Here is a 15529-nt window from a genome sequence, read left to right as displayed (position 1 = left end):
AAATTTCGTACACAGGTTTCTTTTATCTCTAAAAGCGAAAAACCGCAAGCTTTCTATTAAAGCTTAGTAAGCCCTATTTTATTTTCGTTATTTCCCCAAAAGGCCGCAGTCTAAATATAAAAAAATAAAAATGCCGTTTTTTTTTTATTATGGACCCCTCAACTCAAAAAAACATTAAGAAACTGGAACAGACACAAAATAGAGCAGTGAGATTCATAACAAACGAATATTCAAATGTGACTAGAGTAACACTTTTAGTAAAATTCACTAAATTTAGAAAGCCTTCAGATAGAAGACTCAAAAGTAAAGTAGAAATTATACATAAAACACTAATCTTCAATTACAAAATCTAATAAAATACTCAGAAAGACACAAAGATAAAGGCACATTCCTCGTTCCATATGCTAGGACAAATTTGTACAAATGCTCCTTCTTCCCTAGTGCTATTAGAGCATGGAATGGGTTGCCTGAGCCAGGAAAACCAGTGACTTAGCAGAATTTAGGTCACTGGTTAATATACATGAATAAATGCACGACACGTAGGACGTAATAATCTTTTTTGAAGTAACGTCTGTAGGCCTATTATATAAGATAAGATACAAAGCATTTTTAAAATATCACAAATCCCATATAGCAATTTTTTTTTCTTTTTCCCTAAGTCTACTTATTTTTAATATACATCGTGTCGTTTCCGCTTTCTTTGAAACGCGGTCTAAATAAAAAAAAAACTAATCAAAATAGCATTAATAAGATAGATCTGGAGTCTTTTTTATTTGAGAAAGTAATGGTACTTTGAAACACTGTCAAAAATATATAAAAAAAAAAAAAAAAACAATGATAAAAAACAATTAAATCCTAATAGCATTTAAAGATAACTTTTGATCTCTTGTCATTTCGCTACATTCAAATACACGATTACATTAAATAAAACCAAATTAATATGTTCGTAGAGATGAGAACAAAATACCAAAGTAGATGTAGAAAGGGAATGTAGCATTCAATTGGAGCCTTTGGATTTAAAAGTTGAAAAAAAAAAAAAGAAAAGAAGAGGATGTTCAATATAAATAATATCAAGCCTGGAACAGGCGTAGCCGGTGTGTACTGCTAGTTGATAAGGCATTCGTGACCTTTGGCAGTGCTAGTTAGAGCAATGGATCATCCGGGAGAAGAGGGCAGTAGTCACAGGGGCGTCTCCTTGAGCCTATTTTGATTATATGTGAGAAGATTATAGAGAGATTTTAACTGTCTATTTTATAATGCAAATGAGTTCGTGAAGTCTGGCTGGTATATTTTGAATGTATTCTATTTGCTATTTCTTCATATGATCTTGAGTATATGGACTTGTACAGTCAAACATTACATATAGACATAAGTTTGCAATCTTAAAAAGTTTTCTTTGATTGACTTAGAAATAATTCAGCTCTGCAAGGGTCTGTATTTGCAGCTGCGCAGATTAGGAACAATAGTTTTTGTGTCAATTTGTTTATGTGATGGTAAAAATTAACATCATGAAGAAGAGGGTGATTTTTTTATGCTTAAAAATTTTATAGCTTTCTTACCAATGTTTGTCTCAATGAGGTACGCAGTTGTTTGCCTATGATCTTGTTAGCAGCTTTTGTTTTTTTATGCTGTCTCATCAAAAAAAATTTAAAATAATGTGCAGCCTTCAAGAGAGTTACAAAGTACTTTGATGCTCTGTTGACTTTTAACAGTTTTACCAGATCACTATGCATAATCTTTTAATTTTTCATTGTAGACTAGTTACTATTTACTAATGTGTATTACTATTTTAAAATATGATTCATTGATTTAAAGAATTATTTGAAATAGCACTCAGTATAGGCTTAAACCACATGTTTTAATAGTCTGAAGAAATCCTGCAGTTTTTTTCTCTTCTTAATTAAAATTTTATTAGTAAATATTTTTAAGACATTTTTAACTTTGCTGACAGAGATCTAGTCATTCTATACAATGCCTAAGCAAAGTAGGACTCAGTTCATACTTGGTCTGACAATGCTAGGCATTCTATAGAATTCACAATTTCCTGGACTTACTGTAACATTAAAATCCAAATTACTCTCACAGGATATCTAAAAACAAAACAACATTTAAAAAAGTCTAAACTCAAAATAATTAAAAACTACTAAGAGATTTTATTTCACCCCCCAGACTTCTTCAAAGGCAGTACAAACTTTGGAACATGTAATAGCAGCCGACAAAGGATAGTTGCTGATGGAGAAAGTTTTCTCAGTGTAATCTGGAGTCACCTACAAACAAAACAAAATAGTTGATCATGTATTCAAGCAAAAAGTGATTGATGTGTCATTTGAAATAGCAGGTGTGACTTGACTCATCAAGATTTATTGCATTTCATATCATTACACAAATAAAAATATGATATGTGATGTTAACACTGATTTTTGAAAAGAACATTGTATTTGATTCATGAAGACTATTGGAGCACTATTAATGGCTCGAAGATATTTGATATTGTGTAATGTAAACAGATTTTTTTTTAAAAAGAAGATTGTAACTTATACATATGTTAAAGCAACTTGAGCTCACAGTAAGACATATGAGCCAAATGAATATCATGATTACGACCTTGATGATTTATTAGTAATTTGCTTATGACTTTGATGATTTATAAGTAATATGATTATTATGATGATTTATGAGGAATATATTTTTTTGACTTTCATGATTTAGTTGCATTGTCAAAACATTGTCATTATTTTCGTACACAAGCCATTGAGACAACTTTAATATTTATTATTGATATATTTCACTTGCATTGATTTATTTGAAAGGACATTGTCAATATTTTTCAATCGACTATGTAACCTGATGTGATAAACTAAGTACATTAGTATACGCGCATTTTTCATGGCTGCTCATTCTATTGTAAAATTGATTAATATTGGAAGCATGCTATTGATAAATTGAAAATTTACTTTGAAAATTGTGTGTAAAAAAAAAAAGCTTTTGTAAATAATGTTGACAACTATGAGTACTGTCTACACAGACAAATATTTTTTTTTCAAATATTGTAAAGTCAAATGAGACCATATATTAGTCCCATCAAATTTTTTGATGGCATGATAAGACATGTGCAAGAGATTGTAGAACACATTGTACATTTGTATAGATTATTTTTTATCTCAAAAGATTTGACTATACACATAATGGTATTAATACTTAAATTTTGAAAGATATTTGCAAAATCTTTTTTGAGGGAAAGGACGTAATGTCAAAGTCTCAGTTGACATTGCCTGATTTAATGTTCACGTCATGTTAAGAGGTTAAAAGACACGTGGAATTCCTGATGTAGAAAACAGGAAGTAGATAGAATAAAGTTGACTTTGAGTTCAGTCAAGTCAGTCAAGTAGTATATTTTGGTCTGGCACGGATGGCAAAGACTTAAAAAAGTCGAGTAGTAATTTCAGTTATGTAGTAACTTTTGGGCAGTTGATGCAAGTGGTCTTTTGGAGACATGTATTTCTAGTAGTTATTCTGTATTATTCCGCACAGTGTTACCCGCTGAGATGCGGACGTGATTTGTAATCTACTCTGGAGAGTTTAACGTATTGGATATATTTGATTCCGCTGTTATGCAGATAGGATCATTCTTGACTTGTGTAACTAACAAGGAGTGCAGTATTATTATTGTTGTCAAATAAACTTTATATTTGTCTGCTGAAACGGACTTAAGTCAATTTGTGGTATCTGTTTGTCACGTGTCAAGAGTACTCCAGGAAGCACGAACCCAGCATTCTACGCATTTGCGACACAGTAGTAGTGAACAGTCCCTCTATAGTCACAATATATCAATGCCACGTCTCTAAACGTTGCATTTACAGTGAGGTGTCAGAATTTTTTCCAAACAGAGCTGTTGCTATGGTGATTTTATTTCAGGCAAGTTGAAAAATAAAAAAGACAGGATGGCTTTTAACTTTATACAATGCCATGTGAATAGAATAAAATACATTTGTATGACCCTGCACTGGAACAGACCAATATAAATACTCCTTCCACAATTTAGACATTCAAACTTCTTTTACTATTAAGGAACAGAATTAGAGGAACACCCCACTTTCTGTAAATTAGCCCCTCACCAAACACACAATTTTTAGACCATCAGGTTAAATTTAAATTATCTTTGCTTTTCTTAATCTAATGAAACATTTCAAGTGAAACACCCCTTTCCACATTTGTTCAGTTCATCAGTTCTTGACCTAGATTCTCATCAAGGAGACTTTTAAAATAAACTTCTCCATTTACCCTTCACATTCACACGCATACATTTGTTGTTTGTAAATTCTCCCACTCTAAAAAAAAAACATACATATTCTTCCCTGCCTTAGCTAACTCTTCTTTGGTTTGTTAGTTCTAGATATGGACTCTAGATCAAGTCCTGTCTATAGCAGACCCTTATAATTATTCCAACTTCAATGCCCTATCACATGTACCCCATAATGATAAAACTCCTTTTAGCCTCTTAAATTCCCCACCCCCTCTTGTAAACACACAAATTTCTTTGTCCCCTCAGTTTTCTTTATCTATTATGAATTATTTGGTTCCTCTGTACTAGATCTAGATGATTATAAAAAAAAATGTTATAATACTGTTGCTTTGCCTTTTAAAATGAAATATGCACATACAGATTTGCCAATGCATTTACACTGCTATGTGATAGTGATAAACTGTGCTTTGGGAAAAAACTTTAGGCTTATAAAAAATTTTATTTTGATGTTTGTTGCCTAACTAGGAATAGGAAGTGAAACAATAATATGCCATTAAAAACTTCTAGTATAAACAAATATAAGCGTAACACCAAAAGGGGGAAAGTCTGACCTCATTAAATGTGAGGTTATTATTAGAAGGGCGCATCAGAAATAATTCATTTGGTCAGAAAAATGGAGTTTAGTGGCTTCAAATGTATTGAAACAATCTTATAAGAGTCTACTATATATTTACTTGATATAGATCTATGGCTTCCTTCTGTCATGAGAAGCATGCAGTATATAGGTATGTGAGCAGCATCTACTTAAATACATTCTCCTAAGTTACTTTCATAACTTCAATTTGGGAAATGAGTGTAAATTGCAACTGACACACATTTTATACTTGCAGCAACATAGCCCATTCTAAAGCTTATTGATGACACAGTGGGCATTAAAACAATAAAATATTTCAGGGTAGTTAAAGAAAAAAAATTTTTTAGAAAAAGAAATGACTATAAGGGTCTTAAATGTATCACAAAACTCTGTCTCCACTTACACTTCCATGAGCCATAGCACCAATAACAAAAACAGCAGGACCATCTTTAGGGACATAGTCTCGAACATCTATCACTTCTTCTGCACTATATGACATGGCATACTTGGGACAACCAGTGGGAAGGTGATCACTAACTGGATTTTTAATCACCTGAGGAAATATAAAAAATGAATTAATGAAACTAATAACATTGATGAAATGAAGTCCAAGTGTTTTAGATTCACTCAACATGCTCAAGCAAGCTACTTGAGTTACACAGTCAGAGCTAATAGATGCTAACATTATGGTGTGCGAGGTAAGGAGGACTTCAAGTTGCAATTAAAGACAGGACACTGACCCTAATGCCCCTAACGAGAATACATCAAAACTTTATGCTGCTTATTGAATGCAGTCCCAGTTTGATATACATGGTCAAAGTCCACATAACTGTAAGGCATCATATCAGACTAAAGAAGTACTTACAATTATGTTTCAAACATGACTTTTTAATCTCAATATTTAGATAAAAGTTTTTTTTTTAATCTTTGCTGTATGTTTATGTTATAGCACTTGACGAGCGCTCAACCATGACAAGCTGTGACTGTCCACAGTAGTGACTGGTGAAGTTTCAATTAACATCTAAAGAGAACATTACTTAGACATGTCACATCAGATGTAGTCATGTGATCAACCAGAATGGTCGAGTGATGTTCCACCGGTTTCTGGAAGGCCCATTGGGACGGTTCGCTACAGCAGGTTTGGTTCAGCGTGGCTCAGCAGTGTGGTTCAGCATGGTGCATTAAGATGGTCCAGTGTGGAGTTGAGTCAAGACACTCAAGAGTACGAGACGACATCTTAATTTTGATCTAGACGATCAAGTGCGAAACAACGAGCCCAGTGTGAGAAGTCAGTCTGGAACAGTTGAACCCAGTGCAGTCCAAATCAAGGCAGAGAGGTCAGTAGAGTTTGATACAGCGGTAGAGTTAATACAGGGACATGGTTGTAATGATGAATCATTTGTACAATCAGTGTTACGTATTGTCTGTGATTTACTGGACATTAAACTGTTGTTATTTTGGAGCCCAGAGTTGTCAAGTTCTTTAAGTTAGCAGTGTCATGTGCAGCAGTTTGTAGAGTCCGGACAGTGAGAATCATTATAATACTAAATGTTGAGCATAGCACATCTCATATAATATCCAATTACTGATATAAAGCAGTTAAAAATTAACTTGGGCTTTTTTTTTTTTTTTTTTTGCAAGTCAAGAAATTACTATTGCTTCTAAGTAAGTTCTGAAAATATACATGTTGATAAGATATAAAATGAGACAAAGACAAATAGAGTCATAAATGAGATTTTAGTGATGAGTCATTTCAATACAATTAATTGTATTGTATTGTTTTGAATCATTGTATTCTGTGATTATTGTGCTTTTTTATTAATGAAATGTAATGAAACAACAAATATTAGTTTGGCTTTATTTGACAAAATTAAACTACAGTAAACAGTAAATGAAACCAGCACGTCTCACATAACACTGATGAAGTACTATAAACACACACACACTGGACATGAAGCACACACACTGGACATGACCTTCTGACACGCTGGACGCACACAGAAAATAAACAACTCAGTTACACTACACATACTGTGTTTCAAATAACTAAAATTCAAGTTATTGTATTGCAGTGAATTATATAATTATGAACCTACATTCACATAAGTGCTAATAGATAAAATACTACATCACAATGTATAATCAAAACAACAAAAACCAAGAAGTTGAGGGTCCAGTTGTCCAATTAATCAAAATATTAATTCATGTTCTGGTTCATGTCAAACTCTATTCCTATTAAGTAGATCTACATTGACAAAAGGATGTAAAATTGTTTGAAAATATTTATAAAGATGAAACAAACAAAAAATGTATATTACCTTTAACAGTTTCTGTGGGCCATCACTTGCTCGGATACTAAGTTTATCCAGCAACTGAACTATATTATTTTAAAAAAAAGGATATTTGACGTTTTAGACCCAAATGACATTAACAAACTGTGTAAGCCCTAGTATTTTAAAAAAATATAAATGAGACTAAGTGTAATATAGGAATTCTCTTAACTATCACAAAAAAATATCTTCTAAGAAACATACCCATTAAGCCACAAAACCTATCAAAAGTTCTTGGTATCCTGGTTTGAGGGTTGATTTCTATCAAGACATTTCTTTCTGTTTTAACATAAACCTGGAACACAATGTTTCACACAAACATGTACAGTCACAAAAAGATAACATAATTAGAGTCAATTGAATTAGAATATCAGGGCATATATCTAGACTTGCATGCCCACATCTTGTGATTTAAAACTGGCTTACATAAGAGTTAGGGTTAGGACAGTTACTTTTCTTTAAATTGATTGCTTACCCAGTCAACATAAAAAAATGAACCATTTTAGGATAATGAGACCTCTCATTGGCTTGTTAAAGTTCATTATGACTCACAGTTACTAGCTTGGATGGTTGGTGACTAAATTACTAAACATTTTGTTATCATTTTTATTATTTCTAGACAGAAACTAACAAAGTTTAAACCTTATTATTAGGCTAACAAAGTTTATTCAACTTCTGTTACTATTTCTATTTTGCTGTCTTCTTCCTTTACTATTCAAAGCTGTTGCAAAAGTAAAACTAAAATGCCCCTTCCCCCTTTTCAAAATATAAACTATAATTATCAATAACAATTGATTTGTTTTACATTGTAACAAATTTCATTTGTAAAACCAAAATTAATCCAAACAAAATAGTAAAATAATCACAGAAATAAAGCTTTTACAGTACTACTTATTGTAAGCTTTTTTTTGTTCAACAGACTTAATAGTTATAGAGCATAAAAAATGACTCATACTTGTAACAAGTTAGCTCTGTTTAAAGGTGAATCCATAAGCATCAAGAGACACTGGTGAGTAATATCTGGTCGACATGTTGATATATCTTTTTTGATTCGTTTCCCAATATTCTTGTGTCGGTCACAACACAGAAGTTCAAATTTCTGCCCCACCTAAAAGAAGAGCAACACTCATAGAAAACATTTAAGGCTGGAAAAAGAAAGCCAATGACTCCCCTTTCCTTTTTTCCATAAAAAGTGCAGTGCAAAGTTAAAAAAAAAAAAGAAGTATGATTAAAATATTATATATATGTTATTTTAGGAATCATTCAAATCAGATGGAAAGTAAATTCGTTTGATGCTAACATGTCTCAATTATTTTAGCCAGTATTTTTGGTCTCATTTGGAGTTTTTGATCTCCCATTGATTGCCTCTCCAGATGACGGATTGGGGAATGCAATCCCGATATGGTGGGTACCAGGGAAATAAAAAAATACTCAGGATGAACCAAAATCAAACCTGCTGCCTTACAGAAAGTGGAGGGATCCACAAAGGGTAAGACATCTTACCTGAAAGTAAAGGCAGCTATCCAAAGAGCTGAAGGGCAGGCCCCCAGACGGTTGTGCACATGGCTAACAACCCAGTCATTAAAAATTTTTTTTTACGAAAATTAAAACACATGAAAAACTGGAAAGATCATGGAAAATGACTTAAGCCTGGACTTAATGATGTAGAGACAGATCTACAACAGCTAAACATTTAGATAGAGATGAAAAGCACAGGATAGATGTGACTGGAAAGATGTCTTGAAGCAAGCCAGGGTCCTACATGGGCTGTAGTGCCACTGGTAGGAATGGAATATTTTTGGTAAATGTTAAATAGTTTATATGACACTAAAATAATTACATCTAAACAGCCTGCCAAACCTTTGTCCACTGTAAGTAAAAAAAAAAAGCTTCATATTTGAAATATTAAAATACATAAAAATTGTATGGAATGTTCTTTAGAAACTTTTGGACAGAATTTAACAAAACATATTCATTTTCATAAAAATTACTTACTTTGGGCATTTCACATAAATATTATATATTATTATTCTTTCAGTGAAATGACTTTTGGAAAATATATTGATATATATAGTAGTAAAGTATTAGACTTTTAGTAGTATTGTAGTATAATAGTATCTAAAAATCTATAGTCTATAGATCTAATCTAAAATCTAGATTTGTAGATTTCTAAACTAAGATATATATAGAATATATATAGAATAGAATCTATCTGTCTGTCTAGAGAGATGATAGAACTCTATATAACTAGTCCAAGGAGTAAGGTAAGATTATGGTTCAGTGTTTTATGTATAAGTATAATTGGTACTTTACTTTTAAGTCTCCTATCCTATTTATATAGTAGATTCTTATATAAGGCACACCTCATCAAATTCTCCTTCAAGAAACATGTAGCTTTTTTTGTTTATAATTCATTTGTTTTTATGTTTGGAGCTAAAAACGTAGTTTCGGGACAGCGCATGTCCAATTTTAGATACGTTCCGGTATATTTGTTCTGCTTTTCCAAAGCAGATGGCAGTTTTTTAGATTCTCTGTAACCATGTAAGTAAAGCTACTGTTTTAACCTCCCCTGGCAATTCACACCCATATAAGTACGTAGAAGTCATCCTTATTCTCCTTTAACTAAAGAAGATTTTGATAGTTCATTTTCTTTTCTATGTCGAACCTTTCTAAAATAATGCGCTGTCAAAATCAAACTTTCAAATTTGGGCCTATACTATACACTATACTAGACTATAGGCTTTAGGTATCCGAAAAGCATATAAGCTACTCTCTATATATTATAATAATCTTATAAAATACTATTTTTTATAGTCATTATAATTATCTATATATAATATAATTCTCTTCTTCCCTAAACAGGTCAAACAAGAAGTAAAGGAAAGATCACTCTCTTATTTCTGCAGATAGTCACCCCACGAAAGAAAACAGGAGGGAGGGGGGAAACGTTTTCACATCTCACTACGGATGGCTGCGCGCTGGACTGTCAAACCCTTCCCGTTTCCATCCCATGCGGGAGATTTGGACTAGGAAGTAAACTATCGTCAACTCTGAAGGAACATCTAAAACATTTTACAAACACTAAATAGCAGGGCCGGACTTAAGCATTGTGGGGCCCTAGATTTTTTTTATAAATATGTTATGAATTTTGGTAATTCTGCAGGAGTTCAAGGGGCAGCCATCTTTGTTATTGTTTAGACTGTAATCTTGTATCTTGGGTTTTCTCTCCGATTTGAGTTTTTGTTTGTTTTTATTTTTGAAGCTAAATAATATGCTAGATCTAGCTATACTGGTATCATCTAGTCCTAATTATTATCTTATTAATAAGACTCACAATCTAACTGCTAGAACTAGACTAATTACTATAGTATATTAATATGACAAGGTTCTTAAAGGCAATAAAGGTCACTTATAATTTTTGGTAATAAACTGTGCTGATATTTATTGTAGGCCTAGTTAAATTTAGATTCTCTATATCAGAATAATTCAGAATAGATATAGACAATATTTACCAATTAAAAAAAAGACAGAATAATAAGAAACATTTTATTGTATTGGCACCAAGTCAAAATTAAAAGAAAAAATAGCATTGCTTTGAAAACACATAAGTAATGACTGTTAATTCATGTTTTTTTTTAAGACACTATCTTGGGATTTCTTTGGAACATAAACAATAACAAAATAGTACAAAGATGGCTGCCCCTTGAACTCCTGCAGAATTACCGAATTTTTTTAGTGAAACATGTAACAAACACACATAAGAACACATACATAACTAGGTACTTTGATAACAATTTCAAAATGATCTCAATTTAGTTAGATAGAGCTTGAGAAATGCTTTCCAATGATACCAATTTTATATTGCTGAGTTAATTGTGAGGGAAGTTATTAAATTTTTAGTGGCCAAAAATTAGCCTTCTTTAGCCTTTGTAAATAAAAAAAAAATCTGTGGCCGAAACAACTGACAGTTGAACTTAAATTAACTATATTATAAAAAGTCTTAAAGATATGGGGTTGAAACTTCACACTCTTTTACATTAACCAGTATTCTGTTAAAATAAATTAAAAAAATAAGACCAAGCAATAAAATCTTTGAAAAAAAGTTAATTAATATATAAAAAAGCCTTCGACAAAAAATAAAAATATATATATGTGATTTTGTCATCATATGAGCCCAAAAATCACAAATAAAACAAATCAGAGATCTGTATTGTGTTTTATTTTGTTTAATTATAATTCTACTGTATTTAAATAGCTATTTATATGCATCAGATAGATAATTCTTATAAATTATAAATGAAAATAGCACTGCGCAGAAAAATATTTCCTAAAATTTAATGACTATAAGTTTCATAAACTTCATAAAAAAACAATTTTAACCTTTTTTTAGAGCACTGGCAATTAATCATTTTAAAATGCCTTAATTTAAATGCTTTAAAAATTAGATTGTAAATGAAAAATGTCTTGCTTCGGACAATAAAATAAAAAAAGAAGACCTTGCGATTTTTTTAGAAGTTATTAAAAGATTTTTTACTTGAATTTTTGTGCAATAATAGCTCATCATTTTAAAAATGAAATGTACTCATTTATAAACTATTAATTTTTATGTATATTAATAGAAAAAAAAAACACACAGAAAAAAAAAAAATTATTAGTTCGCTGAGCTAAAAATATGAAAAAAAAAAATTGTAATATTTAATATTATTTTTTAAAGTAATTAAACTTTTACTTTAAAATTTGCAGATTACAAAGTCATTATAATAAAGACACATTCCCTCTAGCATCTAGCATTCAAACACTCAAGTTAATCTAAATGAAAAATTCCTATGTGTGCTTCTAAAAATAGCTCGTGATAGACAGAAATTGACCATTTCCAGTAAATCACAGTGTTGGTTGTTACTAAAAATAGATTTTAACCATCAACTTTGAAAATTAATATCTAAAGAGTGCGCCTTTGAAAATTAATATCTAAAGAGTGCGCCAAGCTACAAAGTTCAAACTTAGCACACATATATATATTAACATGCTAAATTCAATAGAATTAGTGAGATTGTTGTAACCATAAACACTTAAATATTTTATTTTAAAAAGAAAATTTTACCCTTCTTTGTCTTTGTTAATTTTAATATCAAATATCTTTAAAGTGCGCCAAGAGAATTTAATGAAATTTGAAATATACACATTTCATAATATGATAAATTATTGTAGCAAACAGCATTGTTGTAACTTTTATAGGAAAAAAGTTGTAAAAATGTCAACTTTAACATAAACTTTTGTTAAGAAAAATTTAACAGATTGGCTTCAAAAGCAAATAAAAATGATCTCTGATATCTTATGTTTACAAAAGTAATCACAATTAGTCCTCAAATCAAATACAATATGTGCTAAAACTTTGATGGAAATGACCACCCCTAAAAAAGGGTAAAATGTGCTGACACACTTTTCAGCCATTTTTTGGGAGAAAAAAAAAAATGGATCTAGGTCAGTTTATCGAAGTACCTAACATAACTTAAATATATACATTTTGTAATATATTATTTTAATAAACAACTAAATTATTCTTATAAGTGTTTGTTTATTTCCCCATATTTACTGTGACTGTGTCAAGTTATTTCCATTTGATGACTAGCGTCATATGACGATATATTTTCTTATTCAGAAAAGGTAAAACTTGTTGGCCACCCCCTATTTACATGTTTAAGTGGGAAAGGAGAGTTTGGGTTATACAATTTATCTGTTTCTAGTGTCTATTTAGAAGCATTATATCTGGGTTTTAAGTGGCTAATGAGGCTAATGCATCAAGGGGCTTAAAAATCGTCTTAGCTCCAGACCCTATCTCGTTCTTCCCCTTGGGAGGAAAAAAGCTAAGTTTTACAGTAGTCTACTTTGACCCCAGATAAAATTACTTTCTCTCAATATAAAAGGGAGCTGTACATGTCGGAAGTGTGACAAAATAGTCAATATTTATGCGGAAGTTGGGTAGTAAACATTCAAATTTATATAAAGAAGATTTAATAATAATACAGCGATGTAGCCGAAATGCAAGACAAAACCAGGGTGGCCGACAACCATCCTTTATGTATTTCTGTATATTTTAAGGACTTTTTCGTATATTTTGCAATTTCGGGAGATTTCCAGGAGCTCCTGGTAAATCGACAGGAGTGCGCGGGAAATCTGTTTTAAGTTATAAAATGGTTTAATTTAATAATTTATACACCTTGAATTAGCGCGGGTTCCATGAAAGTGCGGATCCTTTGGTCACATAGGTTGCAGAGGCCTAAGACCGGCCCTGCTAAATAGCGGCGTGCCGTATGCTATGCGCAGGTCGACTAGTTATTATAATTATACATTATAATTATACTGACTATTAGTAGTATTAGATCTAGATCTATAGTAGCTTCTTATATTTTGGACACCCCATCAAATTCTCCTTCAATGAACGGGTCGCTTTTTTTGTTTGTAATTCATTTGTTTTTATGTTTGGAGCAAAAATCAACGTTTCGGGACTACGCATGTCCAATTTTAGATAAGTTCCGGTAATTTTGTTTCGTTTTTCCAAAGCAGATGGCAGTTTTTTAGATTCTCGGTAACCATGTATGTAAAGCTGTTGTTTTAACCTCCCCCGGCAATTCATACCCATATAAGGGATGAAGGTTATATTATGAGCCTGTTTGATCGTAGGCTGATGGGCATATCAAAATAAGCTTCCAAACATCTTTAGAAAGACATTCCAATCACATTTATACCGTTAGCTGTTAAATAAAATTTAATAAAGGGGTGTACAACGAATAATAATGAATTCAGCTCATTCTCCTTCATTGGACACAGCAAAATCGTAATAAGAAATATTATTGGGATTAATAAATCTATGATTTTTTCAATGAATAAGCTTGACCTAGATCGAGATGTCTATAATATATAATTTATGAATGAAAGAAAAAGTGCGGGCTGCTAATTTGAAGACAGAGACCATGCCCACTGCAGGTGATCACTCCAGATGAGCTGGCAGTGAGGAGAAGTATACACTCAGCTTGTAGTGTCACAGACTATCCAACAGGCAGTGGAGGGAAGGGGGAGAGAGTCATGAAAAGAATTATAAGCATCTATGGGAGGGAGGGGGGTGTTAATGTGTCACAAAACGAACATCCAACTTATGAAAACAAGAAGAGGGTCCTTGGATGGCAATTAAAAGAAAGACAGAGGAAATACATGTAGCCAATGTAGCCTAGTTGAAAATATCTTATTTATTAAATTATAATAATTAAGTTATCGATATATAATCTATATAGATTTATTTCTTTCTGTTTCTACACATAGATTACATAGGTATATAAATAATAAACTATAAACGATATTATATATATATATTCTATATAGATCTATATTCTATAATATTATAGAGTTAGAGAGAGAGAGACAGAGAGAGTATATGAGGAAATAGACTATAAACTATAAATACATATTGCAAAAGTGAATCTACTTCTTTTAATACAATCTAAAAAAAATTAAGTAACACAGAAAAAATTTTTTTAGCAATAACATAGTGGTGTACAATGACGGTGCTCACTGTCTAATTGAGGAGAAAGCCCCAAAACTGCGTTCAATATAGGAGCATGAAGTGACCTACTTTATTTTAAAATAAAATCTTGACTATGAGTGGTAATACAAAGGAATAGAGCTATTTTTATAGTCCTTTAGTTGCAGAATAAGAATCTGCTTTCAGTTTTTTTGTAAGTTAAACCGTCACCAAATAAAAAAATAAAATAAAAATTTGACCTAGTTCCCGTAAGTCGGTGTTCAGTATAAGAATCTACTATAGTATAGTATTAGTAAGTAATACTATATAAGTTATAATAATAATTAATAATATATCCAACTAACTCACCTTAACAGTTTCTAATGATGCCTTTTCTAGTATCACAATAAGTCTTTTTTCGTCTGAATTTTTTAAAACACTCTTAATAATTTTAGGCTTTTTAATTTGCTCGTCTAGGTCATCGTCATCGTTTTGTCTACCTACATCGACATGCTTTTCCATTTTTTTTATGTTTTGATTCAGTAAATAATGTGGTAAACATTTTTAAGATTTAAAAGTATTTATCTACTTCTAAAAAAAAAGAGTTTACAAAAATTTATTTGTACCCCAGACCTATATACATTATATAGTTTTTGCTTTTACAGAGAACATATAAAACATGTTTATATTTAATGTTGTTTAGATACATTACAGAATATTATAAACAATTAAACAAGTATTTTTTCTCTTTTTTAATTGAATGAGTGTTGACTCTTTCTTCCCTAATGCTATAATATTAGAGCACG

At 31.3% G+C, this 15529-nt stretch overlaps 1 protein-coding gene across 1 annotated transcript; it reads right to left on the bottom strand.

Annotated features, from left to right (window-relative positions):
- Positions 1-2133: 2133 nt before the first annotated feature.
- Positions 2134-15289, bottom strand: LOC106057791 (ribosomal RNA small subunit methyltransferase NEP1-like). Its single transcript, XM_056005607.1, has 6 exons — positions 15093-15289; positions 8163-8315; positions 7412-7502; positions 7196-7254; positions 5281-5430; positions 2134-2267 (listed from the first exon to the last, which is right to left on the bottom strand). The coding sequence occupies exons 1-6, from the start codon at positions 15243-15245 to the stop codon at positions 2154-2156; spliced, it is 720 nt and encodes a 239-aa protein (XP_055861582.1). The 5' UTR covers positions 15246-15289; the 3' UTR covers positions 2134-2153.
- Positions 15290-15529: the final 240 nt, after the last annotated feature.

This window comes from Biomphalaria glabrata, chromosome 12 (genome assembly GCF_947242115.1).
Source record: "Biomphalaria glabrata chromosome 12, xgBioGlab47.1, whole genome shotgun sequence".
NCBI lineage: Eukaryota > Metazoa > Mollusca > Gastropoda > Planorbidae > Biomphalaria > Biomphalaria glabrata.
This window is presented reverse-complemented; position numbering and strand designations above follow the sequence as displayed.

Bases quoted from the DNA above. Each gene is read 5' to 3' on its own strand.
- LOC106057791 (XM_056005607.1), bottom strand. From the start codon at position 15,245: ATGGAAAAGCATGTCGATGTAGGTAGACAAAACGATGACGATGACCTA. The intron at 7,255-7,411 runs GTATGTTTCTTA...AAAATAATATAG, and splicing joins TAGGTTTTGTGGCTTAATGG to TTCAGTTGCTGGATAAACTT. The intron at 2,268-5,280 runs GTAAGTGGAGAC...TTTTGTTTGTAG, and splicing joins GTGCTATGGCTCATGGAAGT to GTGACTCCAGATTACACTGA.